The 21,790-nt window shown below is 37.6% G+C and overlaps 1 protein-coding gene across 1 annotated transcript in view; it reads left to right on the forward strand.

Annotated features, from left to right (window-relative positions):
* Nucleotides 1-7,943: 7,943 nt before the first annotated feature.
* Nucleotides 7,944-21,790, forward strand: part of LOC138332992 (uncharacterized) — a 40,293-nt gene continuing 26,446 nt past the window's right edge. The window contains exon 1 of the mRNA XM_069281081.1: nt 7,944-10,436. Coding sequence (XP_069137182.1) covers nt 10,138-10,436 — 299 coding nt within the window. The 5' untranslated portion in view covers nt 7,944-10,137. The remainder of the gene's footprint in view (nt 10,437-21,790) is intronic.

The following is a 21,790-nucleotide window of genomic DNA, read 5'->3' on the forward strand; positions in this document are numbered from 1 at the left end:
ATCAATAAATCTTGTTGAAGTTGATCTGTAACAAATGTTCCGGTACATGTGCAGATATACTAGCTAACAGATGGGATGAATCAAATCATTATGCTGTGTCATGAAAGCATGAAAGCAAAAGTTATAGCTGATCAATATATGGCCGTAAATACAGATCTGATTTACATAATACCCATTACAATGGTTTTGAGGAGATTAGATTTAAACATTTCCTTATTAAATGGTAAATAACATGACCGTTACTACAGTATGTAATAATTGGTATCTGACCATTAATTTCCAGAAATAGCAAAATTCATGGATTGCTGCATCGCTTATTAAACCTAGATCGTAACAACCTAGTAATATTTTCCGATTAATGAATGTTGAAATATTCCTTGAAATTCAATATGTTCAACCATTCAATTTAACATCGCGTAGACACGTGGATGCTTTGTAGTTTTATAAGTGGATGTCTTTTTGTCTCTGTCTGGGTATTTAGGATAATTTCATCAATGCATTGTAAATACTGTCTTTAATTTCAACAAACTTGACAATGATATTCTCACAGATTGGCAGTGATTTTTTTATGTAAAACACCATAGAGGGTCTTGACACATATGATTGAACTGTCTATTGCCAATTAAAAGAATAATATTCCCGCTGTCATTCCTTTTCTTCTTCCATCTAAACGTTCGGCAACATTGGAGAAGCTTCAAATCGATTGATTCTACTTAATATTCCAGATAACTAAATGGTTGCCATTTTGATTTTCGTCGATTTCAAAATAGAATTTGCAAAATAAGGGAATTCGAGAAAACTTCGGTATTGTTTAAACAGGGATAGCGATAATTATTTGCGCCAGGACGACAGAGGACGAACAGAGGACGAACGGAGGACGATATCGTCTGGTGGTTGTAAGCACAGGGATCTGGCACGACTTTTTTTAAACTAACAGTATACATGTATATATATTATAGTATCAAGGGTATGAACTCGGCGGTCGAGAAAAACGAACCTATTTTTTTCAAACCGTGATTATTTTAATAAATGGGTTCTATACAACATTGACGGATAACTAACCTTGAAGAGAAATAATTTATCTTTCCATTGAGTGCTTGATGAACAAAATTGGCAAGTATTGACGAAGTTATGGCTTGATGAATCGGGAAATTTACGAAAAATATGCTAGGTAGACATTTCCCTGTCCGGTCGAAATGTCGTCTCGGCTCTAATGGGTACCTCAAAAACCAAGCCAAAATCACAAAATCTACGCTTGTGGTGGTAAACAGTACCCATAACTGTGTTCATCCACAATCTCCTTTGGAGGTGTCATGACCCGTACTCTGTAGAAACTCCATTTAAACATCGTGTAGCTCACTTACTTTAACCGTCACCGCCATGTTCATTTTTCTCTCGGAACGCTTCTCGACTTTACATATCGTGACTACATTATGCAAATTATGTTATGTTGTGCTTGTCGGTAAACTCGAGAAGTGTTCCGAAGAACAAATGAACATGGCGGTGACGGTTCAAGTAAGTGAGCTACACGATGTTTAAATGGAGTTTCAACAAAGTACGGGCCATGACACCTCCAAAGGAGATTGTGGATGAACACAGTTATGGGTAGTGTTTAGCGCCACAAGCGTAGATTTTGTGATTTTGGCTTGGTTTTTGAGGTACCCATTAGAGCCGAGACGACATTTCGACCGGACAGGGAAATGTCTACCTAGCATATTTTTCGTAAATTTCCCGATTCATCAAGCCATAACTTCGTCAATACTTGGCCAATTTTGTTCATCAAGCACTCAATGGAAAGATAAATTATTTCTCTTTAGGGTAAGATATCAGTCAATGTTGTATAGAACCCATTTATTAAAATAATCATGGTTTAAAAAAAATAGGTTCGTTTTTCTCGACCGCCGAGTTCATTCCCTTGATACTATAATATATGTATGTATACTATTGGTTAAAAAAATTTCGTGCCAGGTCCCTGTGGTTGTAAGTCTAACTACCATACAGTTTTGCATGTTTATAGTCTCTCCTGCTAAGCGGTCAGTATACTGACATTACAGCAACTACATTGTCATTGCCACCAAAAACTGTCATGTCTTCAAAGCACCAAATCGAAATGGCGTGACTGGTTAGACGTTGCCGAAGAGGACAGGATTGCTGCACATGTAATATTAGTTACACAGTTTGTTAGTGACCTAATACGGGAAAATATTGGGTCTAAAATAAAATTATATCGGGCGAGGCGAGATGTGACGTCATCTTACCTGGTGCGTCACTTAGAATGAGACACCGCCAGGTTCAAAAGTCATGAAACTGTCTCTTAAATTGTTTGATGTGCCTTGATCCTTTTCTAGTGGTCCAATGGCATTATGATCTATCACTATCAGAATTACCTCCCTTCGTATCACTTAGTCAGTACTGGCAAAATCAAACGAAATGAAGTAAGATAAATCCAAATGGCTAAGAGGTGACAAGTGTTCATTTTCATGCGTTCTAATCTACAATTGCACTGTATAGACACACATGATATATTATTTTGACTAATTAGAAAATTTATAACATATCAAACAAATCATATCTGAGTTTACAGTATCCGTACAGTTGGTTGAATAGTACACGAAACTGAAAACAGTACACGGGAAGCCTCAGCTTAATTCAGCAATATCAGAAAATTGGTGATAATGTAAATTAATTTAAGAATTCTGTGTTTGAGATTTTCTCCAATCCCGTCAAACAGAATAGCTATTATGTAATTTCCGGAGGTTACGCGTCTGCTGCCAATTACTAATTACAATTATCAATATTTCGATGAAGATTAATATGCAATAATTTCAGATTTGACATATTATTTTGAAGTCTTTTGAAAATCGATAATAGAGAAAAGGGTTTTCTCGGCAATTTCCGCTTGGTGTTCCTTAAGTTTGCTCTACGTGTGTGGTTATCAATATTGATCTCTTTATTTGTTTCTCTAAAATAAGGTTAAACATAACAAACAATAAATCTTTAAGCCTTACCCAATAATCTACATTGCAGATGAAGACCTATTCACGAAAGTTTTGTAGAATATTGTATGCATGGTTGCTCGGTTGGCTGGTTGCTGATTAGATTAATGTCCTTTTAACAGATAAGGTCATGTAAGTACGCTCTCCCTTGTATACAATGTTTTGGGAGGCTGCAGTGTTTTCGTGTTGTATCAACTTGAAATAGTGTAAACCATGCCCTTTTCTTAATGCTATCACACTAAAGTCTGTCATCAAAGACAACGAACAACATACTCAATCCGGACACATTATACAAATGACGGACAAATCAGTCGTCCCAATTTTAAAGTTTATGGTGTGTCTCAGCCAATGGACAGAGCCCTAAGCCTCCAGCAGAGGGACGAACTCTCAACATAAGGCCAAAAGGAAGACAGTAATCGTAAAAGGCGACTAAGTTTTGGATATTTTTTCCTCACTGTGTTTAGCTGATTAGTACAGTCAGGGTAATATAAAGACAGCTTCTCGTTTATACGTTGTCTTGCGTGTTATGGGAGACTGCAGTATGTTCGTGTTGTGTTGTGTAAAAGTGGAACATTAATAATATAGGCAGGTTTAGAGAACAAGCATACCCCACCCGGTCACATTATCCATTATGCTGATAACGGGAATCAGTCGTTCCACTTCATTTATTCTAAGTAATAAGAGCAAAAAAACTAATATTTTTATCGACTACATGTATGGTGTTCCTGGCAGGGGCAACGCCAAAATTGAGGCGGTGCATATGGAGCCGTTATAAATAGAAAGCAATTTAAGAATAGTCACATTTATCCCCGAATTCCAAATTTAGACGCCTTTTACAATCAATTGTAAGGCCCTTTCTGTAGGATGGTCTTACTAACCCACTTTCTTATTTTATGCAGGATTCAAGAACCGAGGAGAATTCAGTGTGAACATCACACAATTTTCTAAATCCAAAGCAACATCATTTCTGGACCATATGCAAGCAAGACATTGATTGAAACGCATAGGAATACCCAGCTTTGGGGTCGCAATCACGAATCTTATGTGGGACCGTTTTCGGGTACTGCCGCTGTCGGTGTGTTTTCGCCGGGTACTCCGGCTTTAATTTAAAACTAACTGACACCCTGGCTGTTCATAGGGCGTTATATTAATTTAAAAAACTAAAGGGATAATTAGTCATTATTGTGAAATTCTCATTCGGTGTGTTATGTTATAAGTAACGAATTGAGTGCATAATGTTATGATACCTTTACCTTGTTTTTAAAGATTGATCTTTATTTCTCCAACTCGGCTTCTTTTCCAGTCAACGATTTCGGATTGATGCAGGTCTAGTATGACTACGCAGACATTTTTTGAAAAGTATTGGTTCGATTCTTTAGGCAGACTATCTGAGGTCAAGGTTACTATCAGCAACAATGACATTTTAAATGGCCAGACATTCCATTGGTATAACGACAACTACATATGTCCTCCGTACGATCTCTCAAGGACACTTTAGACAACTTTGATTCATCACATCTACCAGTGTGTTTGGACAAAACACGCAAAGGATGGGCAGTAGGCAGAAACATCGGCATATTGTATCAGAAACCATCTCCCAAGTCCATGGTAATACGTCTTTGTAAGATATAAGTATCTACACATTTATGACCAATCTGTACAGCTGAAGAAAATAAAAAAAAGTGTGACCTTGAAAATATTACATAACCAATAAGATTGATCTCCTAAAATCAAACATTGTATTACACGTATCTACCGATATAGATGTACCTTCGCTGCAAATCTCGAATTTTGCAGTACACTTAATTGATACAAAGTGACACAGAAAAACGAGAAAATCTTGTCCAATTCATACTTGTATCACCTCAGTGTTTCGTTCTGGTTTTATTGTTTCTTAAATCTTCGTCTTTTCGTCACGTCACAACGCGGTTTAGGGATAGCATATTTGTGTATCATTTATTTATTTAAAATTTTAATTTCAATAGTTTGTAGTGACGCCACTTTAATAGGCATGACTACTTGATTTTGGAATGATTTTTAATCCATGAAAAGACAGACTACAGTACTGTAATCACTTTGGTAACCATTACTGATCCAGTACATCCCCCACACATGTTAAAATATCGGTTAAGATATTAAGCAACACCATACCGATTTTAATGATTATTTCTCCATTCACCAACACGCCGGAACTTTCCGAGGATCCGAGCTGGTGATTACAATCAACTCTCTCATACATATATCTCAAATTCTGAAGACTAAATCAAGATTAATTATAAAATTATGTCAAAATCAACGTGTTTATGCAGTCGTGTGCAAGATGCTCGATAATTAGTGTTATCTTCTAGTAAATTACATTAATCCAAATACCGTAAACCCAATATGACTCGGTAAATACTTTATAATAGATTAGCAAAACGAAATGGAACATAGAAAATTCAATAAGAATGTCGATACACACGCAAAATGATTTTCCGTGTGAAAGTACATTTGTATACCCCGATTCTGCTCCAATCGCAATCGAACTTCCGGTAATTAACCAAAAAACAGTGTAATGAAACAGGGGCGGAAATTATTCGTGTTCTTTTAAATGCCGCCATAGACTAAGGTGACGTCATATCCTGTTTTGTTCGATCTGATTCCATGGAGCTTCTTTGAAACACCAAGTCAATTTGTGATGTTCATTATTTTACATCTCGCTGGCTCATATCTTCCCATTTATCACGCTGGAGACGATTTGGCGAACCACACGAGATTTGTACTGAGATGGGGGAACTCCAAAATGACTATCAAACGACTGGCTTTTAATTGCTAGTGTACGTGTCTTTCTCTTGTTCTTTGTCAACAAATTCAAAAATGCAGTTGAAAGAGAATTTTGTTTTAATTATAATCTCTTTGTGATCTAGCTATGGAACTGGTCCTTCATGTCTTAATAATGAGTTGAGTGTTGTATAGAGAATGTATAGATAATTGTGGACATGATTCTTACTGGAGTATGTCTGTCGATACTGTATACTACCAATATCCCTTTAATCTAGTACTGTACTGGTAATTATACCCAAACTGTACAACACTGGCGGATGTCACTCAACTAATACATTTAACAATTATTATTTCAGTGCAATCCAAATGTTATATTTGTTGCAATCTCTAGTCAAATTATATGAAGTATAAATAGATAAATGTAATGTATATTGCTGTAAACTGTATGTTATATTCGAAAATTTTTGGAAGGACATTAAATAGAACTAATTTCCCCACATAGGCTCAAAGCAAAAAATGCAAAACAAAATTAACGTGATTAAATGTTATATATAACACATTGCCGCTCTTGGAGTTGATAATTGCCCCTTTAATTAAAGTTATTTTTCAGTATTATTAAAAAAGGTATTTACTGCTAGACCAGAAAATTGCTTTACTCCTCAGCTGCTAATTTTTAGCATTGGACAAACTTACCGCATGGAACAATTAAATGCAGGTAACCGTACTAACTACTCTAAAAATAAGTAAGTTAGTGAGCGCATGTGGTTTGGGATTTGTTTGTTTGTTTGATTATTTCACCGTCCTATTAACAGCCAGGGTCATGTAAGGACGGCCTCCCATGCATGCAGTGTGTAGCGTGTGTGAATGCGAAGTGTATGTTTTGGGAAACTGCGATATGTTCGTGTTGTGTCTTCTTGTATAGTGGAACTCTTTTCCTTTTTATAGTGCTATTTCACTGAAGCATGTCGACGAAAACACCAAGCAACACACCCCACCCGGTCACATTATACCGACAACGGGCGATCCAGTCGTCGCACTCCCGGTATGCTGAGCACTAAGCAGGAGCACAAACTACCACTTTTATAGACTTTGGTATGTCTAGACCAGGGGACAGAACCCAGAGCCTTCCTCACAGGGGCGAACGCTCAACTCAAGACCATAAGTGAGGCGATGCCAAGGGAGGCAAGATAAAGTCAGTTAGGAAGAAGAGAAAAGACAAGATCCTAAATTTAGTTGCATTATACGATCATGCAATAGGGGCGGCAGGTACAATTCTCGTCGTAATGTTGTAGGTTAATGTCATTTTATTCTTATTTGTCCAATTTACCAAGATATAAAAAATAACTCCTAAAGATATATTATTGAAAAATAAATCCGTATGAAGTTAATCAAACTTTTTAAGTAATACAAAATGTAAAGGAGTTATATCTGTTGAATACATTTGTGTATAATGTAAATAATAAGAACAATATTAATGTTATGATATTGTCCATTCTGCAATGTATCAGTGCTGTGTCCTTTAAGTATGCCAATTATATTTGAATGATATTCATGCAAATAATTTGAAATGTGTAATGAAATGAAATAGTTTGAATTTGAACTTTAATTAATTTTAGAAACTTTAAAGCTTTGGTGAACAATTTATATATGTATGCTTTTTAAATGGCGATACGTTTGGTATCACTAATAATACGTTGTAAAGAAGTTCGACGCATAATCTTCAAGGCGGTATCTAACACTCTCATTAAGATACCATGAAACATGATCTTTAAATTGAAACATACATTCATAATAGTTTAAATCTCACGAGATCATCAGCTAGTGTTATATAACGTGGAATATATTTTAATGCTCAGTTTACAGTGAAATTAAAATGGCATCACGAACACTCCATATGCATACACAAAAAAGTAAAAATAATGTCCCTTTATGATAAACTTTCAGGCTATAAATTCACGTCTATGTGCTGTGTCATTTCCTGTGGTAATGGAAAGAAACAAAATGAAGTGCAGTGTAAGTTACAAATAGCCTTTCAATAGCTATGTGTAAAGATACGGTTGAGTCCGTGACCATAAAGTACATACAATACAGAAAAGACAAAAAATCACACCGCCTGTAGTAATGTACTCTATTACTTAACACATGTCTACCACGTTAATGTAAAGAAACATAAATTGTGTGTGTACGTAGAGGGGCTCTATACTAGCCGGGTAGGTTATATGTGTTCCGTGGCAATATTTTATATAGACAGTGCAATGCAGTCGAACGGCGATCTGTTACCAATCACTGACCAGAGTAAAACACCTATATTTTTATTTATTGCTAATTAACAGAACTGTTTGTTAGAATGAGTCGAATGTTATGTCTATGTTACAAATCAGCACTGTTGTTGTGATATAAAGCTGTTGTGTGTGTATATACTGTGTCCGCTGTATGGACTGATCCGGAGGGACTAACAAACTGGTCCACAGCTGTCCGCCTGTCATAGCTCCCTGGACAGCCCCTATAGAACACTACAGGGAAGGCGGGATACGGGAGGTCTTTATACATAGCTGACAGATATATTATTGTCATTGCCTGTAGTGAACACTTTACCGCGTTTGACGGGGAGGGAATCCCAGCTCTAGCCACACATAGTATCATAGAACGTCAGAAAGGTGACAATGCTTGCTGGATTATAACGTGGATTTAAGGACAATTATCAACAGGAGTGGTCAAAAGGCTGTGGACAATCAAAGTTTAAAATTACAGTCATCGGATAATTAAGTATATACCAACACCAGGGATCACTTACGTGCAAACAGGATTCCATTCAAGAAACCGTAAAAAGCGAGGATTTCTCTTATCCAACTGGCAAAATTATTCATTTAAAGGTAGAATACACAGAGATTGCTTTTAGTGACTATTCATTCTTATCGGTGCGTGATACAACTTTCGATACAAGTTAGACTTTTATGGAAAAGTTATATTTTATAAAGCAACGGCAAGTATACTAGAGCCAGGATGCTGTTCAATGTAAAAAAAATAGCAATGACGTCAATATTGGATACACATATCAGAAAGTTGAAAGTACAAATATCGGATTGAACGTTGTGACGTCACTAAAGCATATTTGACTATATAGCAATATCTCACAACGTCAAAGCGACATCATACGGAAAATTACACTGTCTTGTACAAAGTCGACACTGTATCGTCACATAAGAAAATCGAGAAGACACATTTCTGATGATTTGCAATTGTGAGAAACAAAAATTCAATACTTGTTATAGATTTAATGAAACGCCATGAATTAATGTTTTGTGTGCAAGATACGTGAGATATATACTACAAAAGGAGGTAAAGGCTTAAATAAGTGTTGATCAACAAAAGTACAAAGGATCATTGCTCGGACACAAAAGAACGACGGACAAAGGGGTAGGTCAAAGGATACTGCAGACTACTGACAAACCTTTGGATATGTTCGCCGAAACCATTCGTACTCTGAAACGCATGACATAATAGACATTGACAGTACTTCAGAACAGTAGGTAAAGGACAGTTGGACACTACGACGCAGACGTAAGGCATACACCGCCGAATACTGGGGAATTCTTGGGATGTTAACAAACTAGCGAGATATAATATAAAGTGCATGTCATAATAGACATTGACAGTACTTCCATACAGTAGTAAGCAAATGGCAGCTAGCTGGATTCTGTGTAACACAGCACAGATACTGGGATGTTAACAAAACAGTGAGTTACTCACATGTCATAATAGACATAGACAATACAACCAGACACTATCAGCGAGGTTCTATGGAGATCACCTTTCTATACTTTCTATAGAGTTTGTATGGTTGTTGACAGTGATGTACTAATACATAAGACCTGAGACTGTATTATCATACAGATACTGAGGGACACGTGCCTTAGAGAGCACGAGACTGCGTACTAGCGGAGAATCTCTTGGAATGTAAAGCATTAGTCGATAACGAACCGTAAGGCGAGTTCCGGCTAGTTAGCAGTAACATCACCAATACTTCATCATTAAGACAAACTATTGTATTTTTATCCTCCGTCTCATTATCCTAGTAGTTTTCTCTGTAGGATATCACAAAAGTTTATAAGCCAGATAACGTTACATTAGAGGAAACTATCCAAAATTTACTTACTATAGCAATCACGTTATGTGGACAAAATCGAATGCTTTGAAAATTAGCAAATTGGAATTAATTTACAACAGAGACTGTTCGCGTTGCATCCGAATCTCTGGGTAAACATTGCACAGATTTGTCACTAGGCAGTCCGCCGGGAAATAGCGTGCCTCTGGGAGACTGGCTCCGAGGGATGCGAGTGCTTCACTCCATTATTGCATCTATCGCGAATACAACAACATGGAAGTACCACGAATTCTAGTACTATACCTACTACTACTTATATTTTCTTTCGCCGAAAGTGGACTTAGGGAGGAAGAGGTGGACAAGACGCTAAGAACGGTCCTCGCGTGCAATAATAATCCTGGAATGGCCGTTTCAGTGGTCAAGGATGGCCGCATTGTGTTTTCAAAGGGATATGGAGTTAAAAACATGGAGACCAAGGTGCCTGTTTCAAACAAAACCTTATTTGGAATTGCGTCGCTTTCCAAGGCTTTTGCATCTACGCTGCTTGTCAAACTACTACATCGAACGAAAGAGTGAGTACCCCCCTTATACAATAGTGACACAGGCTTCTCTCCTAGTATGCTACCATGTAATTTACACAATTATGTTTGAAATGGAAAATGTAGTCTTTTTTGCTTTCTCTGATGTTCAAAATAGGCAATTATCTAAAAGTAGGACCTGTTCTCTGCTATTTAGTTTTAGTGGCTTTTGAATGGTAATTGATTTTTCGGTAACTGAGCTCCTTTTAAGAAAACAATATTTGGACAGTTTCTCGAGTATGTAAATATATATCTGTATTTAACTTGATTGATGACATGTTCCCATTTCAGTACAATATATCACTTATAACGTTACCTCGTAAAACGTTTGGATACCTAATAGGACGTTTGGTAATTTGATTTATAATCTTTGAACATCTTTACCGTTATAGTTTTAGAGCTGTATTCAACGTTTATGAAACAATGGGGTATACTTGCAGAGATAATTAGCTGGCTACACGCACTCTCTACTGATAGGGCTAGAGTAATGCTTACCAAAATTCGATACACTACCAATTAGATTTCTGGCGGGAGTCGCAGTCGGTAAAGGTCACTAGACTGACCGTTATAAACGGTCAAGAGTAGTCGATCAAAGACGTCCCACTTAACCTCACTCGTGAAATACATGGAAGGTAAAAATAACAGAAAAATTAAACATCACTTTTGATCTAACTGCCTGTCGTTCTAGGACTTAGTTACTCGAGGGATGTTATCCAACGTACTCGATTTGGCATTTGACTTTTGAATGTTCGTATTTGATAATCTGATATTATTACCCAGCTGTAGGTTTACCTTGAATAGCTTTCGTGTTAGGATATTTGGCAGTTTATTTTGGTTAAGCTCAACTGTCCAAAGGTCGATGAGAAATGTTTTGGTATTGTGTATGTCGTCCTTTAAGCTATCACACATTATAATATAATAATAAATAATAATGGGCTTTGATATGCCTCTTTATGATAAAAGGTTTTTCTAGACGTGCGAACAGCTATGATGAATAGCCATAACCTTCATGTCTATAGAGGTCGTATATATATTTAACATTGTTTTGGCAGCTTTTTAATGAAGACTGCTGAATAACTTAGAGACCGTAACGAATATTTTTGAATTCCAGTCTACAAATAGTGTAATCTTTGTCCAATGTTACCTGAACATAATATGAAAATAGTCCTGAGACATCCATACGTTACACAGGTTATTTTGCCATCCTAGCACGTGATTTGTATATTGCGTACACTTTATTTTGACCAACTTGTATGTAATGAATCATCCTTTGTTTTACTTCATTGTTCTGATCAATTAAAACATAATTATTTAAATAATTTGGGACATACGTCGAGATTTCAAAGATGGCTCATTTAGGATATTATTCGCAATGTCAAAAGTACAGAATCGCATAACAAAATTGGAGACATCAAGGATAAATCATTTTAGGACATAATTCGAGGTGTCAAAAAGACTATGTAAACTTAACGCCCTTTACAATAATTTCTCACAAACCATTATGGAAAATGATTCAGTTTTAAATTACATTGTGTTATCGAAACGTTGTGTACCACGGAGAGTATAGTGTTAGATATGGTGTCGGAGATTCACTGTGGAATAACTTATAGGAGAATTTAATGAGATTCGACATTACATAAAACCAAACTAAACTTGGAAGCTGATTAATCAACGCACCAAAGTAGTATCATAGGGGTTAGTACTATTTTAGGTTTTACCCATTCCTATTTTATTTTCTGCGCTGGAGTAAAATTATTCTTCAAGTAAAGATTGGGAGAACGATACTCCATGTGGAGATAGGTTTAAGTGGTAGATGTTTTTTGTCTGTTATCGGACTGGTTCTCCGTTCCCAGATAAATGGCGATGACAATATCTGGTGTAGTTAAATCAATTCCCCCTCACCTGATCATTCGGTATACAGTGTAAGCAACACTAACGAGAACTAGCTTATTGCTTATCAGTAAAATATTGCAACATCACATGGAAACCCGCAAAAGGATTTTGACAGCTTTATACCAGCTCCGTCATTCTTACAGCGGAATTTTCTGCTGTCTGCCATCATATCGCATTAGGATCACATTACTGGTCACGTGATCATTTGTTTGGTGACATACTTATTAAAGTTTATGTTTTTGTGTGTGAGCTCTTCCGGTTAAAATACGTTTTGATGCTGTTCTGTCAATCTATGTTTTATATTTTGGAATACCCATATCGGACATAAGTATGATTAAACATAGGAAAATCGTAAAGTTCTGCCTAGGCGTTGGATCCATCGTTGTTGATATAAGTATTTACGTGATACGAAATTTTGGCTAATGATGCGTGACAAAGTAATTTCGATGCAGTATCAGCAAATTGTGACGACTGTTTATGGCAGAAATAGTAGTCAGTCGATTTCAAGCATATTCGGTATCTTTACGGTAAAATCTAAATGTTTATTAGATGTATTTCTCTAGTTAACCCGATAAATATGGTGTTCAACAGAGATTTTATTAGTCGTAATTGATGTTAGTTATTACGTTGTGTATATATGTATGTGGTTATATAAAGATTGTTGTAATCACTAGTTAAATCAGTTTGACATTCATGAGGAATATGAATGACAGTTAATTCCCTATCCAATTTTTGCGTTCTCCGATAAATACTGTCTCGATGATGTGTAATGTGGAACAAATACAAAAACAAAGAAATGTACAAAACGTAGAACGTAACTATTATTCCATCATCATTATTAATATGTCGATTGCAACAATACAGCGAATAGTAAATCATAATTAGTTACATGTAAAAAGGTCGAGCTTGCTACTGTATTTTTAAACAATGTTCGTTTTAACGAAATCTATCTCAAATACAAGCATACCATTAGCATTACAGCAACATCATTACCATTTTTTGTAGTTTAAATGAGTTTATGAATGCCAACTAGTTTGGTTTAGTTATGAATGCCAACTAGTTTGGTTTAGTTGGCATTCACCAATAAATAATACAAACTGAAGAAGTTCAAATCAAATACAAAGGTATCAAACTGACTAACTCTTGGATCTTGCTTGTAAATTCAGACGTAATGCGATGTCGTCTTCCACGTCATGTGACTTTCAATGAGGACGCTAATTACGCGGAAACACTCTTATGGAATATACATATTTATAATAACGACTGTTATCTGATTAAAGAGTTGTCTATTCATTCCTACTGAAGCCTAAAATCGCCGTGAATGGGTGATTAGTAGACGATGTACACGGGGCCCTGGGTCATTGACAACAATATCCATAGCATTAAATTGCTGATTTGTGTCCACTCACTGGCCAGGGGTCATCGCGGCCCATAACATATAGGAGATCGCGTACTGCTGATTATAAATTGGACTATTGTATACTTGATCTGTAATTAAAACTAGTTTGATTGATGATCGGTAGGAGATCTTGTAACGTTTAGAATGGATATCTTTACATCGTAAAGCTTGACCTGGCTCAATATCCACAGAAAAGGTGTCCATCTGATACGATGCTGAGAATAGATTTCTCTGATATGACTGACCAAAAGCGGATACTAATGTTTGCTCTCCGATCTCCCTGACAAGTATGTTTGATATAATTTCAGACGGCGCCATATAGTGTATCTCTTGTCAGACCATGGTTTAATAATCACCGATGTATGCAAAAACGTAAGAACAAACACTAGCGTCATGAAATAATAAGGACGGTTTACATTTCCGCAAGTCTAGAATAGGGGTGCGAATTAGCAGTAACAATGTCTTGCAGGTACAAAGTCAAACTTCTATTTAATAACTTCCCCGAAGATCTGTAGAAATAACTCAACAGTATAAAATCATAGTCAGACTTCAGTAAAAACGACCACGGTAGGAAGAGAAGGTAATATTCCAAATTTAGTCGCTTTTTACGATATCGTGTAGTAGGGGCAGCAGGTGTGATTTCGTCGGCATGGCAGATCCAGTTAGGTAGCTTTGGCGGCATGCTTCATAAAGATAGCACTATAAACCGGATCAGAGTCCTTCTATTACTAATATACACAACACGTTGTCCCCGTGTCCTATCACTCTGATTACTGGCGTTTCATTTATGACCGTCCTAATGTGATCCTCACAAGCTATGTCTCCTTGACAACCTTCCTTGTATGTTTGTTGGCGTCACTTTGAATGTAAAACCTTTTGTGTCTCCTGACACACGTCTCCATAATTTGACCCTACCTGTTGGCGTCACCTTGAGTAAGAATATCTGTTCGTGTCTCCTGACAAACATCCCCATAATTTGACCCTACCTATTGGCGTCACCTTGAGTAAGAATATCTGTTCGTGTCTCCGACACACGTCCCATAATTTGATTACCTATTGGCGTCACCTTGAGTAAGAATATCTGTTCGTGTCTCCTGACACACGTCCCCATATTTGACTCTACCTGTTGGCGTCACCTTGAGTAAGAATATCTGTTCGCGTCTCCTGACACACGTCCCCATAATTTGACCCTACCTGTTGGCGTCACCTTTAGTGGGAATATCTGTTCGTGTCTCCCGACACACGTCCCCATAATTTGACCCTACCTGTTGGCATCACCTTTAGTGGGAATATCTGTTCGTGTCTCCTGACACACATCCCCATAATTTGACCTACCTTTTGGCGTCACCTTTAGTGGGAATATCTGTTCTGTCTCCTGACACACGTCCCCATAATTTGACCCTACCTGTTGGCGTCACTTGAGTAAGAATATCTGTTCGTGTCTCCCGACACACGTCCCCATAATTTGACCCTACCTGTTGGCGTCACCTTTAGTGGGAATATCTGTTCGTGTCTCCTGACACACGTCCCCATAATTTGACCCTACCTGTTGGCGTCACCTTAGTGGGAATATCTGTTCGTGTCTCCGACACATCCCATAATTTGACTACCTGTTGGCGTCACCTTTAGTGGGAATTCTGTCGTGTCTCCTGACACACGTCCCCATAATTTGACCCTACCTGTTGGCGTCACCTTTAGTGGGAATATCTGTTCGTGTCTCCCGACACACGTCCCCATAATTTGACCCTACCTATTGGCGTCACCTTGAGTAAGAATATCTGTTCGTGTCTCCCGACACACGTCCCCATAATTTGACCCTACCTGTTGGCGTCACCTTGAGTAAGAATATCTGTTCGTGTCTCCCGACACACGTCCCCATAATTTGACCCTACCTGTTGGCGTCACCTTGAGTAAGAATATCTGTTCGTGTCTCCCGACACACGTCCCCATAATTTGACCCTACCTGTTGGCGTCACCTTTAGTGGGAATATCTGTTCGTGTCTCCCGACACACATCCCCATAATTTGACCCTACCTGTTGGCGTCACCTTTAGTGGGAATATCTGTTCGTGTCTCCTGACACACATCCCCATAATTTGACCCTACCTGTTGGCGTCACCTTTAGTGGGAATATCTGTTCGTGTCTCCCGACACACGTCCCCATAATTTGACCCTACCTGTTGGCGTCACCTTTAGTGGGAATATCTGTTCGTGTCTCCCGACACACGTCCCCATAATTTGACCCTACCTGTTGGCGTCACCTTTAGTGGGAATATCTGTTCGTGTCTCCTGACACACGTCCCCATAATTTGACCCTACCTTTGGCGTCACCTTTAGTAAGAATATCTGTTCGTATCTCCCGACACACGTCCCCATAATTTGACCCTACCTGTTGGCGTCACCTTGAGTAAGAATATCTGTTCGTGTCTCCTGACACACGTCCCCATAATTTGACCCTACCTGTTGGCGTCACCTTTAGTGGGAATATCTGTTCATGTCTCCCGACACACGTCCCCATAATTTGACCCTACCTGTTGGCGTCACCTTGAGTAAGAATATCTGTTCGTGTCTCCCGACACACGTCCCCATAATTTGACCCTACCTGTTGGCGTCACCTTTAGTGGGAATATCTGTTCGTGTCTCCCGACACACGTCCCCATAATTTGACCCTACCTGTTGGCGTCACCTTGAGTAAGAATATCTGTTCGTGTCTCCCGACACACGTCCCCATAATTTGACCCTACCTGTTGGCATCAACTTTAGTGGGAATATCTGTTCGTGTCTCCCGACACACGTCCCCATAATTTGACCCTACCTGTTGGCGTCACCTTTCGTGGGAATATCTGTTTCGAGTCTCCTGACCACACGTTCCCACATAATATGACCCTAACTGTGGCGTCACCTTGAGTAAGAGAATATCTGTTTGTGTCTCTTTGACAGCTTCAACCATCTTTATATGACCCCTATTGTTGGTGTCCCCTTGGCATCCCTCCTAATATGACTTTGGTTGTTGGTGTATCCTTGACCGTGACCTGATATTAGTTATATGCTTAGCGAACACGGTGATATATTTTAATGATTCCTGTAGTATTTATCTATAATCACTAATTATGTCAACGATATAAATCTCTAGAAATCAACTTGTATTTTTCAAAGCCTTCTGATCTAGGACTGATATTACATTACAGACACCATTTTTGCATAACAATGATATAGGTATAGATTGTGGAAATGTTTCCATACAGAGACGTCTATTCAAAAGTTTTTTTTTATAATTTTGATAACGGCTTCCTACAAATTATGAATCATAAATATTATGAAGACGCATGTACCAAGCAAAAGAAAAAAAGAACGGTGAAAATATTTTAATGATTTGGCACATACGTATGTTTGAAGTCATTAAACAAAAAATGCCAGTTTTTCGTGACCATCCTTTACGGCCCTATACCGTTATCAGGATAATCATCAACAACGAAGCCTGGTGGCGACGGCGATAATCACGTCTTTTGTGTATATGGAGCTAGACAACTGCAGAGAAACGTGTGCTAGTCTGTAAATGACGATATTGTTAACATTATCGACAAATCTGCATCACTTTAACTCCCTAACGACCATGCCTCACAGACGCCAATTCTTTCTCTTCTTTGAAAATTACCATTTTTGAAATTATGGTTTTATTCCGCAGCTAGAAATTATCAACTTCCGGTCAATGAGTTTAATATTTAGAGAAATGCTTCCAAAATGAATATCAATTAATGTGAGCATTTTTTTTACTGTTACATATTTAACTTTTTTTTATTAAATTTGCTATGTTTTTGAAAATCAAACCCAACAAAGTATGGCTCTGCCGACAATAACTCGATAATTACACTTCTTCCCATTGTCATTACTACAAATGTTACTCTCGTTACTAATATAGACTACGGTTTCCCTATTGCCTCAGCGTCAGTATACTGTTTGGTTAAATCGTCGTTTACTTTTCCCCTGCGCACCATCTACAAAACACTATGTCGACTTGCCTTCATTAGACTGACGCATGGACTCCCATTAAGGCACTGTCTGCCAGGTTCGTACACTTAGTGTTGCCGACATGTCATTTTTCATTGTGGGCCACGGCGGAACACCAAATGTGCTCGTTGTCAAATAGTGCTTGTCACCGCTCTAGGATGCATCAATCTCGCTTCTACACATAAAGCTCCTTTACGAATAGTTTGTTTGTGATGTGGAATTCATTTATGGAGATATATTGTATTTTTCGATACCTTGTCTTTACAAAATGATAACGTTATCAAGTTTAATTGCAGTCAAACAAATCAAAATCTATTGAATGCCCATGGGGAATTTTCACATCAATTACTGGAGGAATTATCGAAAAACACGATCTTTAAAACGTACATGTAACAAAGCATGAAATGAATTAAAATAACTGATAGAATATGTTAATGACCATAATGAGTAAGAGGTGTAAAAACAAATTAAAACGTACACAGTCAATAATGGTGAGGGTCACAAAGTGTTCTCTCTCCTTCTATTACCCAGCCCCTCCCCTATGCCACATTTCTATACACAATATAAACGTAATATCATCGCCCACTAAGCGACATGTACATCAACTTCCCTTCCGGTGTATCCTATTATGTTTGACATATATTGAGAAGCATTCTGTGATCCGGATATTTAGAATGAGAGAGAAAAAACAACACATTATTTCATATTCTTTTGAAAATGTGACGGATCGAAATTAATCAATTTTAGAAAGACAATGCTTCCGCTGTGCTCGCAATTAATCTCTGCGAATGAAATATGACGGAGATTGATGGCAGTGCCTATCACCCGTTGCACGCATTGATAGTACAAAGTTCAAGGTGAGCCATTACGTCACAATCGCTCCAAATAAAAGATATAGTGTTCGAAGTAGCGAATCGCTCTTAATTAAATGCCAATTGTCTGATCTATGTAGATTAGTACACGTTCCTAGCCGCTACATTGATTGGAGGAAAGAATTAATAAATGTGACGTTATGTCTCAGTTCAGTAGCTATTTTCGTATTACAGACGAAATTCATTGACCCCACCATGTATGGACTTTAGCAAAACGCAATATTTTTTATTTTTGCCAAGCAATAAAATATTGTTTTGTTACTTATACAATTGATGTTATGCTAAAAATTAAACGGATATGTTTAAAATTGTATACAAACATAAGAAATGGTTATTATTTCTAGAAATCTCGGCTAAGCATCCAATTCTCAATAAAATACTTAATATTCAATGTAGATAAATGTAAAACACAGTTTGTCATTCATTGTGATCTGGATGAGGAGATTCGCATTGTGTCAGTAAAATAATAAATTACATGTGTTTATTTATGTGAAAGATGCCAGTTTCTTTGATTTCAAATTTTCCGTTCCAATGTTTTATTTTTCCTATCACTTTGATCCTTTCGTGCTTCATGAGATAGCGGGGACACTCTTCCCCTTGTCTGATGTATAGTGCTGCTAACTAGCTACAATATTCAAGCTCAAAAGGTTTTTAAACCATTCGTTACACTTTCCGTCGTGAGTGGTTTCAGCATCCGAAACTGCTATGACTGTAAGTTGTACCACGGAAAACATAAACAAAAAAATTGATTTGCCTCTGCTTTAATTTAACACAGCAAAACGCGTCAAAACAGCAATGTATTTAGATGCCTTTTAGAAGGAAAATATAGATTGCTGAGAAATGTTGATGTAGGAGATATGAACCTCATCAGATGATGCTATATGTAGTAATATCGATAACAATCTGATTGGATAATGTACTATGAAGCATACATAGCATTAAACATGAAAAACGACTTAATTTGGAATCTTTATATTTGCACTTCTTTCGAGCCATCTTTCTCCCCAACGTCTTCATTGACATTGCCTTACATTTTGATTGAACATGTGACGAAGACTATGGGTTTCATTTTATAGCAAAGGTAAACCACAGTCTATTAAATCGGTAGTGTCTTCTGCTCAAAGCTCAGAACAACGGGTGTGGGACGTCTGGTTTGCCTGTTTTCGATATATAATGTTAACTGGTGTATGTACTGTTTGAAGTCTCTGGTGTTAAAATAGCTGTATAAAATGAACAAGAGCTCTAATAATACGTACACGAATACATTGTATAAATATACCGCAGTCTCCAAAAACACCAGCAACACGTCCAGAGAAGACTGTCCTTTGATAACATTGGCTGTCAATAGGATGTTAATCATTGATAAAACAAACAACCAGATGGACGGAACGCCACCAATTGAACAGCAGCCTCTCGTGAGGTTCGAACTCGGCACTCGATGAAGGGAGACTAATGATAGAATACTGAAACAGGACGATATTGATACCTCTAGCGATCTATATGTGTTTCTGTGATATCAATACACAGAGAAGGTAGGGTACTAGAGTCTGGCCTCCGATCAGACCCGTCTGCTGTCTGATATATTTCGGTGTTGTTGTTATGTACGTCACAGACCACCGACATACATCTGTATCCCACGAAATCACCTTACCTACATCCCAATACACCTCGTCAGTGCTTTAGCGTGTAATCATGCTGTCCTTTTTCTTCTCACTGATCGAAGTGACCGGTATCGATTGCTGCCCTCCTCCGTCTCCCCGATAACTATTGTTACTCGACTCTCTCGGGAAGCGGGTTATGTACCACAACATAAATTATGTCACTTTGATTTTTATGATCAATATGGTGAATTTGGCATGACAGCATTGCAGAATGGGCTTCCCTGGTAAGACTTGGTGATGCTGTTTGTACCATTGATGATTTATTAAGATTCGTTATGACAAACTCTGTTATTAGATTAATTGTCTATTGCCGATGATTAATCCTGGATTCATTTCTGATGCCACAAAACCTAAAAGTTAAATTTAAGTTATAAGTTTTTCCCAATTTGTAACGATTTCTCAAAGTACTAGGGGGTGATGACTTTTGTCCCTCTCCAGAATGCAGCAATAAACGTCCTTTTAACAGCCAGGGTCATGTAAGGACAGCCTCCCATGTATGCGGCGTGTAGTGTGTATGCAATGCGAGGTTCGTGATTTGGGAGAATGCGGTATATTCATGTTGGTTATTTTTGTATAGTGGAACTGTTGCCCTTTTTGTCATTGAAACATGCTGCCGAAAACACCAAACAACACACCCGACCAGGTCACATTATACTGACAACGGGTGAACAAGTCGTCCCACTCCCTCGATGTTGAGCCCTAAGTAGGATCAGAAACTACCACCTTAATAGGCTATAGTATTCTCGGCCAGGGGACAGAACCCAAAACCTTTCTCACAGAGGCGAACCCTCAAGGTGTCAAGGGAGACGTTAGGAAGAAGAAAGTAAGCTAGGGAGAAAGAAAAAAACCTAAATTTAGTCGCCTTTTACGATCATACAGGAAATATTTATGTCGTTATACCCTCAAATAATTACCACTACATCATACTACATTCTCTTTTTATAACTAGTAAGCGTTGAAGGGAATTATATAGTAAAACTTCCGTTTTTACACTCTCTGAAAATCCTCTTCTCTTCTCCCTTTCTAGCGCCCGAAGACTGAGTGTCAGAAAAATCCGACATTCCCCAATATCACACAAACTGATTTGTCCTTTATGATAAATTTTTGTATACATTCCTTTTCGTATTCTCTCGAATATATGGTACCAACAACTTGAGATCACATCTTTTACTAGCCACATGTGCTCTAAATGTCAATATGTGTTGAATTTTTTTCATCCTCTACCTCTCTGTAGCGTCAACAACCCTAAACGTCAATAGACGAGGATTCGGAACACGTTGTTTTATATTGGTTTTTACGACTTTAAATGTCAACATTTATTTACAAAAGTGTCTAGATAAAACAAAAATAAATATACGGAATAATCATATTTTACAATTTCTTTTTAGTACGATTACCTATCACTACCAAATCCGGACTGTATATTGAATTGTGAAATAGAATTGAAACAAACAAATATCAAATATTCTTCTGGTGGCAAATGTAAGAGAAATAGCAGTAAATCAAGTGTTATATA

Source organism: Argopecten irradians, chromosome 10, assembly GCF_041381155.1.
Source record: "Argopecten irradians isolate NY chromosome 10, Ai_NY, whole genome shotgun sequence".
NCBI lineage: Eukaryota > Metazoa > Mollusca > Bivalvia > Pectinida > Pectinidae > Argopecten > Argopecten irradians.